Here is a 21,497-nt window from a genome sequence, read left to right as displayed (position 1 = left end):
TCGTTTTCTGAATGTTGAGCTTTAAGCCAACTTTTTCACTCTCTACTTTTACTTTCATCAAGAGGCTTTTGAGTTCCTCTTCACTTTCTGCCATAAGGGTGGTGTCATCTGCATATCTGAGGTTATTGATATCTCTCCTGGCAATCTTGATTCCAGCTTGTGCTTCTTTCAGTCCAGCGTTTCTCATGATGTACTCTGCATAGAAGTTAAATAAACAGGGTGACAATGTACAGCCTTGACGTACTCCTTTTCCTATTTGGAACCAGTCTGTTGTTCCATGTCCAGTTCTAACCATTGCTTCCTGACCTGCATACAGATTTCTCAAGAGGCAGGTCAGGTGGTCTGGTATTCCCATCTCTTTCAGAATTTTCCACAGTTTATTGTGATCCACACAGTCAAAGGCTTTGGCATAGTCAATAAAGCAGAAATAGATGTTTTTTCTGGAACTCTCTTGCTTTTTTGATGATCCAGTGGATGTTGGCAATTTGATCTCTGGTTCCTCTGCCTTTTCTAAAACCAGCTTGAACATCAGGAAGTTCACGGTTCACGTATTGCTGAAGCCTGGCTTGGAGAATTTTGAGCATTACTTTACTAGCATGTGAGATGAGTGCAATTGTGCGGTAGTTTGAGCATTCTTTGGCATTGCCTTTCTTTGGGATTGGAATGAAAATATAAAGCAATAGTAAAAAACTGTTGAGTATCTATTATGTGTCAACCTTCATATCTACTCTGTAAGTGAAAGTCGCTCAGTTGTGTCAGACTCTTTGCGACCCCATGGACTATACAGCATCGAATTCTCCAGGTCAGAATACTGGATTGGGTAGCCTTTCCCTTCTCCAGGGGATCTTCCCAACCCAGGGATTGAACCCAGGTCTTCCGCATTGCAGGAGGATTCTTTACCATCTGAGCCACCAGGGAAGCCCCTACTCTGAAAGTGGACATTAATTTTTCTATTTTGCATACAAGGAAAAAGGCTCAGCAATGAGGTTAAGTGGCCTACGTGTCCAGTGTCATCTAACCATTAAAGGGTAAAACCCCGAATGCCTGCGGGTTGATTTGATCACGAAGCCCAAGCTTTTTGTGTCACACAAATTTTCTAAGTGGAATGTTTAAGATACACTTGAGGTGATGACTATTTATTAGGTACATTTATCCACATAAATGCAGAGGTCTGGACTAGAGGGTAAGGCTTCTCTTAACTACGTGAGTGATGGTGTTTTATTTCTTTAAACCTGCATCATTCTGCCCTATTTACATAAAATAATGACACCGAAAATATCTTCAATTTTTGGGTTACTCCGTCCGTTAAGTAGATAATCTCGCAAAGCAATCCCATGGCCAAAGCAGCCTGTCCGGGGAGACACTGAAGTTTCCCCAAAGCCCAGATTGCGGAGACGCGGGAAAAGTGTTAACTTGTATCCACACTAAAAGGAGGCTTGTTCAAGAACTAAAAGAGAAGCGATTCGAGCTAGACGAGGGCAGGTTCGCGACCAGGGAACTGGGTGGAGGCAGGGCAGGGCGGTAAGCGGCGACCGGCCCGCGGCCCACTGTCCCCCCGCCCCCGGCCCGCGGGAGTGTGGAGGCAGGGCAGGGCAGGGCGGTAAGCGGTGAGCGGAGCCGGGGCCGCGGCGGGGTGTGCGCACGCGCGCCGGGCAGCGCCGGCTACGCCGACAGACCCGCCTCCTCCGCGCGGTCTCCCTCCACGGTTACCCCGGTTCTCAGCCCCTCCTTTCCGCGGCGCTCGAGGGACCATGGCCGATCCTCGCGTAAGGCAGATCAAGATCAAAACCGGCGTGGTGAAGCGGTAAGGAGCCGGAAGCGGCGCCGCGACTGCTGCCTCCTCTCCCTCACCTCACGGCGGCCCGAGGGGCCCGGCGGAGCGCAGGCCCGAGGCGGGCCCCGGGCTCCAGGCCTCACGTGGGGCTCCGCGGCCGGTGGGCTCGGGGCGGGGACGGAGGGGGCGTGCGGGTGCCCGAGCCCGCCGGCCTGGCCCCTCCGCACCCCGCGCCCGTTCCTTCGAAAGCCCGGCGGGGCAGAGGCAAGCGTCCCTGGGCCGCACCCCTCCCGCGCCCGCGGCCGAGGAGACGGAGGGCGGCGGCCCGGCCCACTGCGGTCGTGCTCCGGGTCTCCCCGGAGAACCTGGCCGGAGGGGGCGCTTCCAGGACTCTACCTGCGCTCAGGTGGAGGCGCGAGCCCGTTCAGAAGTTTAGGAGGGCGTCCCGAGGCCGCCTTCATCCGAAATGGGAGCAGGCGGGCGCCCTGTCATCCAACATGGCAGGCGGGACAGTCCCAATCTGGGCCGTGAGCTTCCAGCGCTCTCGACAAACTTCCGAGGCCTTGCTCTCCCCGGCCAGCGTCCCCGCGGCTCGCCCCAGAGCCTGTAGGATAAGCAGCCATCCTGCGTAGGCCAGTCTGGTAGTTCGTCGTTATTCCAGCCGTGGTTAGACACTGGAGTGCTTGTGAGAACTTTATTGTTCAGACCCCAAAAGATCAAACTTCCAAGAGAAAAGATGAACAGCCTTCTGAAGAAGCAGGTTAATTTGGCAGTAAATCTGTCTAATCCTAGCTCTCTGGCTTCTTCCTTTTTGCACACCTTTCCTCCCTGTGTTGATATTTTTCACCAGAGGGATGACAAGGCAAAGGGGAGAATGGATTCACTTAACGAAGCTGTTGCCTCTGAGGCTTATTAGTAGAGCCTTACACTGTCCTCTCCTAGAAACTGTTATTGTTAAGGCAGTTAAGGAGACAGGATGAGTCGTAGTGAAGTGGACAGCTTTTCTGAAGTGAGACTGCTTGGGCTCCAGTCTTGATTCTGCCATGTTATGTACTGTTGAAGACATTACATCTGCCTCAGTTTCCCCCTTTGTAAAATGGAGTACCAGCCTCATGCAGTTGTAGCACCTAGTACATGTTGACTAATACTATGATTTGTATTCCTGTTTTACAAATGAGAAACTGAGCTTTGAAGTTGAAATAGAAAAAATAAACTTGTTCGGGGTCATTGCTAGTTAGTGGCAGAGCAGGCAAAGAACTGAGGTTTCTAACCTACAGTCTTTTAAGTTGCAGTGCCCCACCCCAAGGGTATTTTTTTAATGTGTGATAATAGGAGAAGAGTTGAGATGTGTAATTGAAAACATAATTTGCACTGTTACTCACCCCAGAGTTCTGTTGTTCACTTTTGTTTTGCTTACTTTGGTTATGTCATTTTTATAAATCTATTTGGCAAAATGATTTGCCATATATATCCAAAAGGATATGATGAAGAGTGCTTTAGATGGAAAGTCATGAGAAATGACTTCTTTTTTATTGAGGTATAGTTGATTTACAGTAGTAATTTTAGGTATATAACATAGAGATTCATAATTTTATTTTTTATTCTCCATTTAAAGTTGTTACATTGACTGCATTCCCTGTGCTGTCCATTCCCTTACCCACCTGGTAGCCACTAGTTGGCTCTGTGAGTCAGTTCCTGATTTGCCATATTCATTAGTGTGTTTTATTGTTTAGATTCCACATTTTATGATAACATACAGTATTTGTCTTTCTCTGTCTGACTTACTTCACTGGTCATAATGCCCTCCAGGTCCATCTATATTGTTGCAAATGGCAGAATTCCATTCATTTTTATGGCTGAGTAGTAGTCTATGGTGTCTGTGAGTGACATTTTCTGTATGCATTCATCAGTTGATGGATACTCAGGTTGCTTCCATAGCTTTGCTTTTGTAAATAATGCTGCTCTGAACATTGGGGTGCATGTGTCTTTTCAAATTTGGTGTTTTCATTTTCTTCAGATAACTACCCAGGAGTGGAATTGCTGGAGCATATGGTGGTTCTGTTTTTAGGTTTTGAGGAACCTTGATGCCGTTTACCATAGTGGCTGCAGCAATTTCCATTCCTCCCCACAGTGTACAAGGATTCCCTCTTCCCCACATCCTCACCAACATTTGTTATTTTGGGAGACACGCTGATTTGGGACATCCCAGGCGGTGCGGTGGTAAAGGACCTGCTTGCCAGTCCAGGAGACACAAGAGATGGGAGTTAGGTCCCTCGGTAGGAAAGGTTCCCTGGAGTGGAAAATGGCAACACACCCCAGTATTTTTGCCCGGAAAATTCCATGGACAGAGGAGGCTGGCAGGCTACAGTCCCTGGGGTTGGAAGGAGAGGACATGACTGGGCACAACCACAAACACTTATTTGCATAATTACGTTTCTAGGCTTTCAAAAATTCCTAAGTACGTATAGATGCTGCTCGGAAATAAAGTTTTGTTTTCATTTTATTTCAATAATAGAGCATTATCAAAGTTTAATTTTGATTCTTTATACTTACATATATTTATCATTTTAATGAAATCCTTTCATAATTTACTGTAATATCTCAAATTATAAATTAATCAAATGCCTACTGTATATTTTTTCATGGCTGTTCTGTTGGCATTTTGGTTAGAGCTTGTCTGTATGTACTGAAATGAGATATGGTTTAAAAAGCTGTAAAACTTGTATTTTAGCTTTTTATTAACCACATTTTGCCTTGGTAGGTAACTCTCAACCTGTAAATATTTTTGCTATTCTCTCTTCTGTTACTTTTTCCTGAAAATTATTTTACTTTGACTCCTTCCAACATCTGCCTTAGTATGCTGTTTTTTAGAATTCTATGTTTTACTTCAGCAAAGGAAGGAGAATAGATGAGGCATATGTGGCAACACGTTAGTAATTGTTGGAGATGAATGGTCATTTGTCTTCATTATATTCTTCTCTATATAAGTTAAACATCTTTTATTATAAAAAAGATGCATTTTTTAGATGCATTATATGCATTTTTTTTCCTCTGCAAATTTAGTTTCAGAGTCTTCTCAATTAGTTTCATGATTCAGACATGTTCTTGGTTTTATGAATTCCCGTTCATAAAAGCATTGGTTTTAGAAAGCAGTCATCTAAAATTCAATTTCTGGTCTCAGCACCTTTTTTCTAGTCAAGATGTTCATTTCCCATAGCCTCATTTATCTTCAGAAGTAACAACTTTTATTTGGAAAAAGAGATTTATAAGTCATTCAAGCCCTGAATTCCTTCAGTTTTCTTTCCAGGAATTGAAAGCCACTTAGAAATATATTCTAGGTATTAGTCCTAGAGTTCAGTTTGTGTAGGCTGTACTGGAAAAATCTAGGAGCCTGGTAGGCTGCAGTCCATGGGGTTGCTAAGAGTTAGACACGACTGGACGACTTCACTTTCACTTTTCACTCTCATGCATTGGAGAAGGAAATGGCAACCCACTCCAGTGTTCTTGCCTGGAGAATCCCAGGGATGGGGGAGCCTGGTGGGCTGCAGTCTATGGGGTTGAAAGCGACTTAGTAGCAGCGGAAGTGACTTAGTAGCAGCAGCAGCAGTACTAGGGAGGGTAAATTCTTAAGAGTTTAGTGTCTAATCAGATCTGCTAAAATTCTTCAGGTGATCAAGGAATTCCCTGTAGTGGGCTTTAATTTAGAAAGAAATCTGGGCAGGCAGATGGAATGTTACTGGAGTATGGAAACAGGCAATAAATAGATGGTGGTATTTGGCAACAGGGAGATCAAACAGTGAGTGGAAAGATGCACCTTTCAGCATGTTGGCCAAACAGTGACTTCAGACTGTAAGGAAAGAAGCCTCAACAGTGCTCTGGTCATAGAGAAACTTTGTTACCTTACATTGTAACAGAGGCAAAGGATCTGACTTCCAGAAATAGATTTCAGGAGAAGAGGTTAGATTCCTAGAAACAGGAGAGTCCAGTTACTAGGAAAGGGTTGTTAGTTAGACAGCATTGATTCTGACTTGGTGCTGAGTTTCTCACTCCTAGGACTTGCCAAATATCTCTTTCCCTGCAACATGATTGCTTTCTCAGGGATAATTCTGGCTGTGAACTATGGAGATATATGTGTACTCAGAGTGAGTAATTATACTAAGGTACTTTAAGAAGTAGCCAGTGTTCACATGTGATTCATTGTTAGTGGGTATTGGTTGGTAGGTTTGGCTCTGGCAGGCTCTTTTTAAAGATTTGAATCCATGCTCCAGATTGCTAGATCTACTTATCTGTGACTGGGTCCCAGCTAATCTGGCAGTCCTAGCAAGGATTACCAAATATGACTCCAAATTTCTTCTTTTCCAGTGCAGAACTGTACATCTGTTCTTCCCCTTCCCTTCCCCCTAGTGTCTCACTGGCATCACTTGTAGGGTTTACTTGGGACTGAAGGGTTTCCAGGATGTGGAACCTACAGTGCTGAAGTTGGGAAAGTCTCACGCAAACCAGGATGATTTCTATTAGTGCTTACATGCCTACCAAACATAGCACTGTTTTCTGTGTGCTGTGATTATGTGGAGACTATTTGATGATAGTACAACTGTGAATTAAATATTGTACTTTACTTAAGTTAAAATTTAAATGCATCCTGTAAACATGAAGTTTTGCCATAGTAGCCTTTTTTTGTATTAAATTATGGTGATTTAGAAAATAATTTTATCTGAAGAAAATGTGGCATTGTTTTTTTTCTTCTGGTTTTATTGAGATAGTTTTTTTTAATTAATTTTTAGTAGAGTATAGTTGCTTCACTGTGTTGTGTTAGTTTTTTCTGTACTGCAAGGTGAATCAGCTCTACATGTACCCCTTTCTTTGGGTTTCCTTCCCATTTAGGTCACCACAGAGCACTGAGTAGAGTTCCCTGTGCTGTATAGTATGTTCTGGTTAGTTCTCTATTTTATGCATACTATCAAAGTGCATATATGTCAATCCCAGTCTCCCGATTCTTCCCACCTCCCCTTTCCCCCTTGGTAGCCATGACACATTATTAATATTTTATAACTGAAGCTTATACGTCTTAATCTCTCCCAATTATTTCCCTCCCCCTATATGCTTCCCCTTGGGCAACCACCTGTTCATTCTATGTTTGAGTCTGTTTCTCTTTATATTTGTTCATTTGTTCTGTTCTTTAGATCCCACATTTAAGTAAATCGTACAGTATTTGTTTTTTTTCTGACTTATTTCACTTGGCATAAGACTCTCTAAGTCCATCCATGTTGTCACAAATGGCAAGATTTCATTCTTCTTTACGGCTAATATTCCATTGTATGTGTGTATTGTGTTTATCAATCACATTTTTCTTTACCCATTCCTCTGTTCATGGACTCAGTGGAAATGAGTTTGAGCAAACTCCAGATGAGAGAGGAACCTCGCATGCTTCAGTCCATGGTGTCACAAAGAGTTGGACACAGTGACTGTTCGTTAGTGACTGAACGACAATAACAGCAACAACAAATTCATGGGCACTTTGCAAATGCTGCAAAGAACATAGGAATGTATGTATCTTTTACATTAGTATTTTTGGGTATTTTTTGATAAATACTCAAGAGTGGAATCACTGGATCATATGGTGGTTTTATTTTTAATTTTTTGAGGAATCCCATACTGTTTCCCATACTGGTTGCACCAATTTACATTTCCATCAGCAGTACACAAGGGTTCCTTTTCTCCACATCCATTGTTTTCTTTTTGACAGTAGCCATTCTGACAGGTGTGAGGGATATCTCATTGTGGTTTTAACTTGCATTTCCCTGATGATGAGTGGTGTTGAGCATCTTTTCATGTCCCTGTTGGCCATCTGTGTATCTCCTTTGGAAAAATATCTATTCAGGTCTTCTACCCATCTTTCTGTTTTTCAAATCAGGTTTTTGGTTTTTTTTTATCTTGAGTTCTGTGTGGTTTTCTGTATAGTTTGGTTATTAATCCTTTCTTTGTCAGAAATGTGTCTTTAGACAGCGTCTACAGTTCCGTAGGTGACTTTTCCCTTTTGTTGGTGGTTTGCTTTGTTGTGCAAAAGGTGTTTAGTTTGATTCGTCCTGTTAGTTTGTTTATTCTTGTTTTTATTTCCCTTGCCTGAGGAGACAGATCCAAAAAGATATTGTTAAGACTGATGTGAAAAAGTATAGTACCTATTTTTTCTTCTAGAAGTTTTATGATTTCAGATACTACTTTTAAGTCTTATTTTTGTATATGGTATGAGAAAGTAGTCCAATTTGATTCTTCTGCATATAGCTGTCCAGTTTTCTCAATACCATTTATTAAAGATACTCTTTGCCCCATTTTTCACTGAAGCAGAAGAAAAAATAGCATTTATGTTTTAAATGCTGATATGTTATTTCAGCTAAATGACATATGTCTACCATAAGTTTCCAAGTATGATTTCTGTTTATAAATAAGGATTTTTTTTAAAAAGCTGTGTTTATGGTAAATTCAAGAAATTCTTCTGCAAGACTATGTTTTCATTCATTTAACATGAAAGAGGTTATTTAATAACTTTAAGTCAACTTATTTTTCAATAACGCTTGCTAAAAATGCCCATTGGTGAGTGAATTAATTGATTAAAAATGCTTTCTGAAACATATCTTTTTATAACCATTTTAGGTTGGTAATGGCTTAAAATCCAATGTGAACAAAGAATGTTAGGGCACTGGAAATAGCTCTGACATTGGCCCATAGTTTTTCTCTGATTAAATGAAAGTGACACCAGTAGATTAGAATGAGACTAGGACAATTCACACTGCAATTGTGTTAGTTTAACTTTAACAATCTTTTAACACTCTTGTTTAAATGTAGCTGACATACCATAATTACAAATCTACAAGCCTTGATTATAGAATTTTACATCATGGATCTGTGGGGAAATTGTATTGATTTTTTTTTTTTTATAAAGCAAGGACCTTTCCCAAACTGTTGCATCTTCCCAAGTTTGTTTATATCCATACCTGTAATAAACAACTAGGTATGACATACATATTTATATATATACACCCACAGGCACACCCACACACGTATGTTGTATGGCAGGCATTAAAAAAGCACAGGAGGTAAGTAAAATTGCCACATTGTTAAGTATATATGTAACACATTAAGTGTGTAGATATGCTGTTACATATTTTATATTGACCCAAAAGTGAAAACTGGATGACACATGTACTTCGTGAAAAATACGAGTGACTCGTATGTTATATGGAGATCTTCCGCCATTAGTTGTGCTTGTCTGTTGTTTCCCCTTTAGTTGTAATTGTATAAACTCACCCCTTTTAAAGTAATTATGGCTAAAAATAGGATGGACACTATCTGGGAGAGGTTTAGGACATGGCCTTGTAAATTTTTCTTGTAAGCTTTAGTAACTTTTATATTTTAGTGTTTTCTCCTCTTCTTCCACATCATAGGCCTTTGATGTGAGTTAAAGTAAGTTCAGCCAAAATGGCCAACTTCCTACCTTGAAATTTAGCCAACTCTTTGGAATTTCTGTATCGTATCCAGTTCTCCAAAGTAGTGGTCAAAGTCATTGTCAAAATGGATTGCAGGTGGTCAGCTTTTCCCACCTTCTGCCAGCTACTTGGCAAACTGACTCTTAGGAGCTTACACAGCTGGCAACCAGATGTCTCTCTCAGCTGGAAAGGAAGAAAGCTAAGGCCACTCATGACCATGGTTTCCCAGCACAACCTGTGTTGTTCTGCAAGTTGAATATGGAAATGAAAGATTCTTTGACACACACACAGGAGTGTGTGTGTATGTGTGTGTGTAGATATGTTCTGTGTTTTCATTGCATTTTTTTGTTTCGTAGAAAATGTTTAAAATCTGTGGTAAGCCAGATTGGAAATTTTTGTTAAAAATAGTAGTCCAGAAGTATTTAAAATATAAATGCTTAGATGTGTGGTCTTCCTATTCCAACTTTCCATTTCCAATAATACAATTAATAGAACAAAATTCCAACTGTGATGCTGTTTAATGTTTCCAAATAGAGCTCGTTTTAAAATAACAATGCTGATCCAAAGATCATTTATTTAGCAGCCTCATTCAGAACCTCTGTCTTTGAAGCGCTTGGTATGGTGTTGGCATCTAGTATATGTTCAGTAGAAGTCTTTCCAGTGGACAAATTCATGTCTTATTCTATAAGGATTTTTAAAAATAATTTTGTAAGCTTTAAAAAAAAAGTACTTATTTGGCTGTTCTGGGTCTTAGTTGCATCCTATGGGAGTCTTTGATCTTCACTGTGGCATGTGAACTCTTAGTTGCTGCGTGTGCGATCTAGTTCCCTGACTGGGAATTGAACCCTGGCCCCCAGCTTTGGGAGTGCAGGGTCTTAGTCACTGGACCACCAGAGAAGTCCTTCTATAAGGATTTTTTGACCTGATAAGCAGTAGGGAGCTATTGAATCAATTGTGATGTGACAGCATTGTAGTTCTTAACCTTTAAAAGCCCCAGTTTTCTTAGCTGGAAAATGGGTTAATGATAGTATCTTTCTTGTTCTGTTGTTTGGAAAATTTTAAGGTAATCATGTAAAGCACTTAACCCAAATGCCTGACGTTATGTTCAGTGTATGTTCATATGTGTTCAGTATTTACTAGCTGCCGTCATTATTATCATCATCATTCTGTAGATGTATAAACAGTGTAGTCTCTCCAGGAGAGACCCTGGAACTTCAGTTCAGTAGCTCAGTTGTGTCCAACTCTTTTCCACCCCATGGACTGCAGCATGCCAGGCTTCCCTGTCCATCACCAACTCCCAGAGCTTACTCAAACTCATGTCCATTGAGTTGGCGATGCCATCCAACCATCTCATCCTCTGTCATCCCCTTCTCCTCCTGTCTTCAATCTTTCCCAGCATTAGGGTCTTTTCCAGTGAGTCAGTTCTTCCACAGTTGAAAAGCATCAATTTCATCACCGCTCAGCTTTCTTTACAGTCCAACTCTCACATCCATACATGACTATGGAAAAACCATAGCTTTGACTAGGGGGACCTTTGTTGGCAAAGTAATGTCTCTGCTTTTTAATATGCTGTCTAGGTTGGTCATAGCTTTTCTTCCAAAGAGCAAGCGTCTTTTAATTTCATGGCTGCAGTCACCATCTGCAGTGATTTTGGAGCCCCCAAAATAAAGTCTGTTACTGTTTCCATTGTTTCCCCATTTATTTGCCAAGAATTGATGGAACCGGATGCCATGATCTTTGTTTTTTGAATGTTGAGTTTTAAGCCAGCTTTTTCATTCTTCTCTTTCACTTTCCTTAAGAGGCTTTTTAATTCTTCTTTACTTTCTGCCATAAGGATGGTGTTATCTGCATATCTAGGTTTATTGATATTTCCCCCAGCAATCTTGGTTCCACCTTGTGCTTTGTCCAGTCTCGTATTTCATATAATGTACCCTGCAGATAAGTTAAATAAGCAGGGTGACAATATACAGCCTTGATGTACTCCTTTCCCAATTTGGAACCAGTCCCTTGTTCCATGTCTGGTTCTAAATGTTTCTTCTTGACCTGTATACAGATTTCTCAGGAGGCAGGTACAGTGATCTGATATTCCCATCTCTTGAAGAATTTTCCACAGTTTGTTGTGGCCCACACAGTCAGAGGCTTGGCCATAGTCAATAAAGCAGAAGTTTTTCTGGAACTCTCTTGCTTTTTCTATGATCCAGTGGATGTTGGCAATTTGATCTCTGGTTCCTCTGCCTTTTCTAAATCCAGCTTGAAAATCTATAAGTTCTTGGTTCATGAACTGTTGAAGCCTGGCTTGGAGAATTTTGAGCATTACTTTGCTAACATGTGAGATGAGTGCAGTAGTGCAAAATGAGTACATTTTTGCCTTTTGCATTTCTTTTTCTTGGGGATGGTCTTGATCACTCTCTCCTGTACAGTGTCACGAACCTCCGTCCTTAGAACTTGGAACGTAGGATTCTGTCCCTGAAGCATGCTTTCTTTTTAACATTTTTTGGCTGTGCCACATGGCATATGGAATCTTAGTTCCCTGATCAGGGATCAAACCTGTGTGCCCTGCATTGGAAGCCCAGAGTCGTAACCACTGGACCACCAGGGAAGTCCCATGCTTTCTTTTAAATTGTGGGAAAGAAAACTTAGTTGTTTGTCATTTTCACTGATTGGTTCTAGAGAGAGAAGGGAGGAACGTGAAACTTGTGTTTTGAATTAATCTCCAGTAGTGGCTATTTTTCTTTAAATTGTTGAGGTGTTGATTCCCTATTGAAGGCCCAGCAAAATATCTCTGTTTATATCAGTGACCCCATATTTTTTAACACCTTAAAAAAATACTGTATCAACTTCTTTACCATAATGTGTCAAAGCCAGTTTCCCTCTTATTGCACTTCCATACAGTTTATCTCAGGGAAGAGTAATCAAGCGAGTAGTAAGTTTTTAAGAGTCCTTATTCTGGAATCTATAAATGATTCACCACAACTGTCAGAAGATGTCCCTGTAATTCTAATGCTAGATTATAGTTATTTTCAAACCCTCCTTAATATTTTTTAAACTAAGTTCCCTATTTGTTGTTGATATTCTTTTACCTGTGCTAAAGAAATATCTTACGGAGCCTTATGTGTGCACATATGCTTTAACTTAGGGTTTATTTGTCTCCAAACAAATAGGCATCTACTTTTCACTGAATAATCCTCAGCTTCTGAACTCTACTAAAATGATATGCTTTTAATGTGCATCCATTGCCTGAAATACATGTGTACTCTATGAGGCTTTTGAAGACCTGTAAGTCTACGGAAGTGTAATCATCTTAAGTTACTGGTACAGTGCTTTTCATTTCAAACCTAGGATGTTAAATTCTAAGGTCTCTGCACTGTATAAGATTTACAAAAATTTTCTTAAGGCCAAGCAGTTCTTTTAGTCTTTTTAGGGACCAAAGGGATGGTGTATAATACATTGCTTGTACTAAAACAGGCGTTTAATACCTATTTGCAAATTGAGCCAAGGAATGGGGAAATCCAGAAAAGAAGTCAATTATATGAGGGGGAACACCTCACATAATTGAAGTTTGTTTTTATAACTAAAAGTGAGAGACTGAAAAGAGAGAGATTGCTGAATACTCCTGTTACACTGCAAAAGAGCAATAAAATAGCTGCAGGTAGTCACAATCTTCACTTACAGACTTTTGTCAGGATAGTGTTTTTGTTAGAGAATTGAAAGATAAAATATGTTTATATCAAGGATTTCTTTAAAAGTTAACAACTTTGAAGGATTTTTTTTAATGTAGTTTTAATTGGAGGATAATTGCTTTGCAGTGGTGTGTTGGCTGCTGTGCACCATGAATCAGCCATAAGTGTACATACATCCCCTTCCTCTTGAGCCTCCCTCCCACCCTCACCCAGGAGTTTTTTCAACTAGAAAGTTTGTTGTGGAAAAGTTTTTAATTATTAGTAAGTTTAATTTAAAAAAGGTTTTGTAGTTTACCTAGAGCTAACCAGAGCACCATCTCCTTTTGATTCTAATTTACTAAAATTGTGTCTGTGTGTGTGTGTGGTGTAACTGCCTATTGTTAAGTTACTTACATAAATAGACTCATCTATACCAGGATTTTTTTCCTGAAACCTAAGAAAATAGTAAGGATATAGGTAAATTGAAATCTTATTATGGGCAGTAGATGATGTTTCAGAGAAACTTAACATGGCAAAGTTTTGGGCCTAGTCCTTAAGGAATTTTTGTTCTATTAAACTTGACAGTGTACGTATATCTAAACATTTATTCTTAGAATTGCAGGTATCTCGTATCTCTTTACATAAATCCAAAATCTTCAGCTTTCTCCTGAGCTTTAAACTCATTTTAAATTATTGAATTTATGCCCTTATTTTAGTATCCTCTGGTTTCAAACTTTATCTGACACCAAACTAATTATTTTCTCAAATGTGATCCTCTTCATCTATTTTATGAAGGAAAAAAGTTATTTCATGTATGAGAAAAATCTAGAGAAAGCATAATAAACCTGAAATGAAATAATATAGTTACACTTGCAGTGCCCTTTCTGAATTTGTTCCTTTTCTTCTTTGCCTTTAATTATTATTCCGAATTTGATCTTTATCTTCCACACATTTGTTTTTTTGGTTGCGGTGCGCGTCACGTGGAATCTTTTCCACCTTGGTGCACGTCATGGTTTCCCAGGATTGAAACCATGCCCTGTGCAGGGGCAGCTCCAAGTTTTAACCACTGGACCACCAGGGAACTCCCTCCACACATATTTTTAAACTTTCAGTTTATATGTAGATATACATGAACCATATTAAAGTATTGTTCTGCACACTTAACTGCCTTATGTAACTAAAATATATCTGGAAGGATACATAGGAAACTGGTCATATTGGTTGTCCCTGGGAGATAAGCTGTATAACTGAAGACAGGGGTGGGAGAAATTCTTATAATTTTGAATCATGTCAGTTCAGTTCAGTTCAGTCTCTCAGTTGTGTCCGACTCTTTGCGACCCCATGAATCGCAGCACACCGGGCCTCCCTGTCCATCACCAACTCCTGGAGTTCACTCAGACTCACATCCATCGAGTCAGTGATGCCATCCAGCCATCTCATCCTCTGTCGTCCCCTTTTCCTCCTGCCCCCAATCCCTCCCAGCATCAGAGTCTTTTCCAATGAGTCAACTCTTCGCATGAGGTGGCCAAAGTACTGGAGTTTCAGCTTTAGCATCATTCCTTCCAAAGAAATCCCAGGGCTGATCTCCTGCAGAATGGACTGGTTGGATCTCCTTGCGGTCCAAGGGACTCTCAAGAGTCTTCTCCAACACCACAGTTCAAAAGCATCAATTCTTCGGCGCTCAGCCTTCTTCACAGTCCAACTCTCACATCCATACATGACCACAGGAAAAACCATAGTATTACCTATCAAAATATAGATTCATTTAAAAATTATGAGTAGTGTCATATTGTGGGAATCTTTTTATAACCTAGTTTTTGTGCATATCACTGTGCTTGAGATTTATTCATGTTGAAACTGTCAGCTCTAATTCATTCTCTTGGGTGAATTTGCTAGTTTTTTTTTTCCATTCTCGTGTTGGTAAATATTTAGTTTTAACTTTTTCCAGTTTTACAAATGATGCTACAATGTACTTTGTTAAATATGGCTTTTAGTGCACATATATAATAGTTAATGTAAGGCAGAATTTTATAAGGCATGGGCCCTGAATGGATTACAGGTATATGAGAGTGTAGCTGTCCTTAATCTTCATGATGGCCAAGTATGGCCAAGAAGAGCTGTGGACTATATGGGGGAAGAACCTTTCAGACAAAATGAACAGTGTATTAACTGTTCATTAATATTAATACAAAGGCTTGGGAAATAATAATTGGCCTGTTTGGGGAAGAACATCCAAGTGACAAAGGGGAGGAAGGGCAGGAGACACTTTCAGGAGTAGGAGGGAGAGGGTATAGATCCTATGGGACCTACCTGTCATGTGAAGATTCGGGCTCAGGTCTCAGGAGATGTCACCACCTCTGCAGAAGTTCCCTGGCTATCTCCTTCCTGTTTTCTTAAAGAACTATATGTAATAGCCCCCTCTTATCCGTGGTGGCTGTGTTCTTTGATTGGAGTCGGGTGGGGGGTGTGGAACAAAGAGAAGGGGGAAAGGACAAATGAATGTGCCTTACCTTGATCCCAACCATTTGTTCTCACAGACTATCTGCCTTCTGCTGTTCTAGCCCCTCAGTAGAAGAGTCACCACTTCTATTGCAGGGCTTGCAGTCATTTAGGAGGCATTCCTGGAATCCATTCCGAGTGCTTTTTCCTTTCTAGAAGCATAGCTATACATGGTATACATAATATCCTGGAGAAAATGTTGCATACATGAACTTAATAGTGTTAAATAGCCTTTTGTGGGACAGTTTACGAAGCTTAACACCCAAGTATGTATAGCTTTTTTCCCATGCTTACCGAGATCCTAGAAACTTGACTATAAATAACACCTTTGCAGTGTAACTGAGTCCCTAATTGGAGAATGCTTGAATTATATTGTGTTAACTTGGTTTCATGTTTAAATTTTTTCTGCCTCTTGCTTTCATGGAACATTATCAGCCATTCATGTTCCTGCTTCTAGTGCTTTGTACTTAGGTCTGTTTACATTTGTCTCTGTCTTTTTGCTACTGCTAACATGTTTTAATGGCATCCCACTCCAGTACTCCTGCCTGGAAAATCCCATGGACGGAGGAGCCTGGAAGGCTGCAGTCCATGGGGTCGCTGAGGGTCGGACACGACTGAGCGACTTCACTTTCACTTTTCACTTTGATGCATTGGAGAAGGAAATGGCAACCCACTCCAGTGTTCTTGCCTGGAGAATCCCAGGGACGGCGGAGCCTGGTGGGCTGCCGTCTATGGGGTCACACAGAGTCGGACACGACTGAAGTGACTTAGCAGTAGCAACTTAGCAGCAACATGTTTTAGGGGAACTTAGACTGTTTTATTTATTTCTGAATCAGATCAGATCAGATCAGTCGCTCAGTCGTGTCCGACTCTGCAACCCCATGAATCTCAGCACGCCGAAAATCGAAATTGTCAGAAGTCTTGCCTTTTATTATTGCTTTATTTGAACTAGACTCTTTCTAGCTATCATAATATTTTACATTCATCTCATCTAGGATATAAGCTCCATGAAGGCAGGGATCTATTCCCCAGAGGCCTGACACCAAAAAAAAAAAAAAAAAAAAAAAACTCTTGGTAAATTTAAAATGAATGAATTTACTCAGTGACATTTTAAGTTCCTTGAAAACAGAAACAGTATCTCATTCTTCATCTCTCTTTAATATATTTAAACAGTCTTTTGAACTATTTTCAGTATAGACATGGCACAAAATTCCAAAGGTACTTAAAGATAGATGCACAGTGAAATATAGGTCTTCACCCCTATCCGTTAGGCACCCAGCTTTTCCCTCTTGGAGCCGATGTTATCACTCATTTGTGTGTGTGTGTATCCTTCTAGAGATATTCAGTACCTGCCTAAGTATTTACATTTATGTCTTTAAAAACAAATGACAGTTGTTGGGCTCCGCTCTGTAGGCCTGCAAAGCCTATACTTGCCCAGTTTCAAGGCCAAAGAAAGAGCCTGGAGTCAGCAACAGAGATATCAGTGGTTTATTGGATAGAGGGAATCTAACATGTCTGAAGCAAGATCCTGGAGCGATACCTCACCACGTGTGGCAGATGGCAGGCAGGATGTGGTGGCAGTTTTTGTGAGGAGTGAGCGGGGTTTGGCAGTTATAGGGGGAATTGATGTCAGGTTGACTTATCAGTTACCAGGGAAACTGGCAGAGATGCACACTCCTCACTGCCCCTTTGATAAGAACAGTCACTAGTTGGGGCCTTAGGCAGCTAGATAGGAAGATCAGTCCTGTGGGTAGCATATAGATGAAGCAGGCGCTGGCTGAGCATAGCATGATACGTATAGCGAGCAAGAGAACAGCCATCTTGAGTGGCTGACCATACAGTAGTCCTCTCTGTAGACGCTGATTTTAAGCGTGTTCTGTATGGACATACCACATTTTTTTAAAACCCAGTTTTCTATTAGTTTTCCCTGGTATCCCAGATGGTAAAGAATCTGCCTGCAATGCTGGAGACCCAGGTTCGATGCCTGGGTCGGGAAGATTCCCCTGGAGAAGAGAATGGCAGCCCAATCCAGTATTCTTGCCTGGGAAATCCCTCGGACAGAGGAACCTGGTGGGCTACAGTCTGTGAGGTCACAAAATTGGACACAACTGAGCCAAACTAACACTATTTCGCTTTTCTATTGATGAACTTCTATATTGTTTCCAGTATTTTATTGTGAAAAATACCTCAGTGAGTTTTCTTGTATGTGTGTAGTTTTACAAACATGCAGATATATCTGTAGAATAAATTCGTACAAGTGGAACTGTTGGTGTAGGGAAAGAGAAACTTTTTTCTGTATGCTCCTAAACACTCTGGCTGGGACCTTGTATAAATTAGACAAAAGACAGATTAACAAGGAAAAAAACAAATTATTAACACAAAAACACAGAGAAATATTCAATAATGAGTAACTCAAAAGGATGGTTAGAACTTGGCCTTATATAGCATCTTAACAAAAGAACAATAAATTTGTAGAGAAAAGATAATACAAGGGAAAGGAGCTTTGAGTTTCTAGCAGATTATGAGAAGGTAAATATTGGGGAGATAACTATTGAATGGTAAGGGCTAATCAGTAAAGTTTGTTGTGTAGATTCCTCTGGTTCTTCTCTGGGATGGTAAGGGTCTAGAGTGATTAATCTGGTGGTAACTTCTGTCTTGTGGTAGAGAAGAGAGGAGAGACACCATTACAAATTTATGTCCCGCTTTTAGATACGTGGGAGAGGGCAGATGACGCTTCTTGTGTCTGCTTTTTCTCAGTTGCCTTCAGCTCAAAATTATCCTTATGTTAAAGTGACCTATTTTGGGGTGGGATCTTCTGGTGGGATCTTCTGCTGCCATTCACTGGCTTAGGTGGCTCATGTGTTTTAAATTTTGAGAGATACTGGCAAGTTGCCCTCCAAAGAGTTCTATTTGTAATTCCACTGATGATTTAATACAGTGGTTTGTTAATATGCAGTTTAATATTCTTTTGATATGGAAAGAATTAAACTGTTGGGAGGAAAAATTTTCCTCTACCCTCAAAGATTCTTTCAGCTGGTCTAGTAATTAAATTGACATGAGACAAATTAACAAGAGAAAATCCAATTTAACTTGGTATGTACAGGAACCCCACATACCTGAGCATTTCAAAGACAGAATAGAAAAATGAGGTAAGCATGTCAGTCCAAGCTAACGAATGGAAAGGAGCCAGGGCCTTCAAAGGAGAAGGGTATAGTTCATAGAACAATAATAAGAACAGTAAGAACAGATGTTTGGTAATTAGTTGTTTGCCCTGCCATATAGATGAGTCACTCAGATAGAATATATTTTTGCTAATAATTCAGATTCTGGGGAAGACACACAATTTAAATTCTCCTTGGTAGTTAAGGGAGGGGCAGAAGTTTCTCTTGATCCGCAGGTTCTTCATTGCCTTTTAGCTCAAAACAATCCACGTGTCAAAGCGGCACATTTTAGGGAGGCTCATTCTGAACCCCTTCAGTCCTACCTTTGAAACTTCTCTGAGAAGTCTCACAGTCCAGAAGTTGAGTTGGTAGGTTACTTCACCTCACTCAGTCTCTTAGTCCTGACAATAAGTCGGTTCAGTTAAACAATTGTGTCTCATTTCAGGCCCTGGAGAAGGGCACAGCAACCCACTCCAATATTCTTGCCTGGAAAATCCCATGGACAGAGGAGTCTTGCAGGTTACAATCCATGGGGTCACAGAGTTGGACACAGTGAGTGACTAACACTTTAACTTTTCTTTCTTTTTTTCTTTTTTTTTTACACTTTAACTTTTCAAAGTCAGTCTTAGTTCCTTAAATCTGTTTGGTCACTATTTGAGTCAGTCTAGGTACGTTCTTAAACATGACATTCCAGCCAAAACCTTGGCAATATGACCAACGTTTCCAATTATATCCTGTTATAAGTAGATCAGATTCCTTTTGAATTTATGCAGATAAGTATAGTGCTATGAAAATAAGAATATTCAGAGTTTCAAAATTCTGGAAGGATCAGATAGGGAGAAAGAAAGAAATGATTCAGTTCTGTTACAAAGGCATAAGTTACCAAATCGCTGTAAGTCATAGTGAGCTTAAGAGGAAAGGCTTTTTAACATCTGGAAAACAAAATGTTAGAGAACCAGCATGAGAAGTCATAAAGATTATGATCATCCTTATTAGTTCATTTAATCTCCTGTAACTAATTATTGTTGATCTTCATCTTAGGTTAGCAGCTTTATAAATCAGTTTTCCATTAAAGTTTTAGAAAATTTTACCCAGTTCCATGTTGTAAAGAATCCTAAAGTTATAAAAAAACCTTCATTCTAGAGTATTTGTCAGGATCTTTTCTATGAATTTCCTTGAAGGTGAAGCATTTTGTAAAGCATCAGAGTAAAGCAATAGTTGTATATGACAAATGATTTAAATGTCTATTTTTACAGATTCAATGAGTTCATTATAATGGAATTGACAAGGAAGTTTGATTATTTCTATAACATTCAACATATTAGAATAATAACTGGAATTAAAGCTGTTAATGTTATACCAGGATACATCTAATTTGTAAGAATTTCTTATTTCAGGAGCACTTAGGTTAATAACATAGATCTACACAAATCTAATCTAAGAAGGTTTTAGCATCACTTATTTGACATTGCTTGCCATGTAATTTGACATACCAAATAAGCCTAATTAATATAGCATATCTCTTTTTATAAGAAGAAAGAGCAAATCCTTTGAAATGTTTTGGGGCCCTCTGAAAAATCCCAAAGTTTCGCAAGAGGTCAAAAGGACTTCAGTCTTTGGTTTGGGGAACTTTGTCAAAAGTACTAAAAGATTTGGACATTTGACTAAATAGGATCACAGATTGTTATGAAACAATACTTAATTATATATTTCACCAAAGTGATAATACAAGATTTCAAAGGCAAATATATTTTAAATATAGCATTGTGTACGTGTCCTTCCTAAACTGCCTAACTATCCCCGCAACCACAAGTTGGTTCTCTAAGTCTGTGAGTGTCTTTCTGTTTTGCAAATAAGTTCATTTGTATCGTTTCTTTTTAGATTCCACACATAAGGGATGTCATGCAATGTCTCTCCTTCCCTGACTTCCCTCACTCAGTGTGGCAATCTCTAGGTCCATTCATGTTGCTGTAAATGGCATGATTTCATTGTTTAGTGGCTGAGTAATATTCTATTGTATATATGAACCACATCTTCTTTATCCATTCCTCTATCTGATGGACATTTCTTGGCTATTGTAAACAGTGCTGCAGTGAACATTGGTGTGCATGTATCCTTTAGCATCATGTTTTCCCTCATAATAGCCGTTGTAATTCTAGGTTGTAACTCCTCTGAGAGCTGGCACCAGTTTAGTAGGACCCTAGCTACAAATGGAATTTACCCCACCTTTCTGTCCAGCCATATTTCAGAGTCCTTAGCCTAATGGTTAGCAAGCCAAGTTCTCAGAACACAAAACAAGCTTATAAGATGTTGGCCTTTAAAAAAGATATGTCTGCATCTTCCAGAACTGCAGTTCTTACACTTGCTTATAAAATAGCAAGTGTTGCATTTACTTCTTTGGGCTCTCAGAAGGAGGAACTATATGGAGTATAACCTCTTTTGTTAAAGGAGCCCCTGAAGCTACTGTTACACTACGTTGTATTTGCTTAGCTTTGTCTTTCAGTGAGACAGTTGTTTAGGGTAAGAGGTCTCTCTAAAAGAAAATGTTTTTCTTTCTAATATAGTCAATTTAATCTCAATAGTGACTCAAACCAATAAACCTTATTATGGCTTAACCAGTGATGAAAGAGATGTTCCATATGAGAGTACAAAAAAAAAAAAAAATTGTAGCACTTATAAGATTCAGTAAGTTCACTTTCAAAGATAGTCTCAAAAATTCAGGTCCTTCATTGAAAGCTACAGAGGTTGAGATGGCAGATGCCCCTTATGGACTGGGACAAACTCCCTTGAGAACTGGCATAGCAAGTACAAAGAGATTTTCTGAAAGCTTGTCTATTCAAGTGGCCACCAGCTGTACCCCAGTAAGCACAGCTTCTGGATGGCAGAGACCAGAGAGACTGTTTTTGTTCACTAGTCACAA

At 40.0% G+C, this 21,497-nt stretch overlaps 1 protein-coding gene across 1 annotated transcript in view; it reads left to right on the top strand.

Moving 5' to 3' along the window:
- Positions 1-1,640: 1,640 nt before the first annotated feature.
- TBCA (tubulin folding cofactor A) overlaps positions 1,641-21,497 on the top strand; it is an 81,120-nt gene continuing 61,263 nt past the window's right edge. The window contains exon 1 of the mRNA XM_061430030.1: positions 1,641-1,804. Coding sequence (XP_061286014.1) covers positions 1,752-1,804 — 53 coding nt within the window. The 5' untranslated portion in view covers positions 1,641-1,751. The remainder of the gene's footprint in view (positions 1,805-21,497) is intronic.

Source organism: Bos javanicus, chromosome 10 (assembly GCF_032452875.1).
Source record: "Bos javanicus breed banteng chromosome 10, ARS-OSU_banteng_1.0, whole genome shotgun sequence".
Classification (NCBI taxonomy): Eukaryota; Metazoa; Chordata; class Mammalia; order Artiodactyla; family Bovidae; genus Bos; species Bos javanicus.
This window is presented reverse-complemented; position numbering and strand designations above follow the sequence as displayed.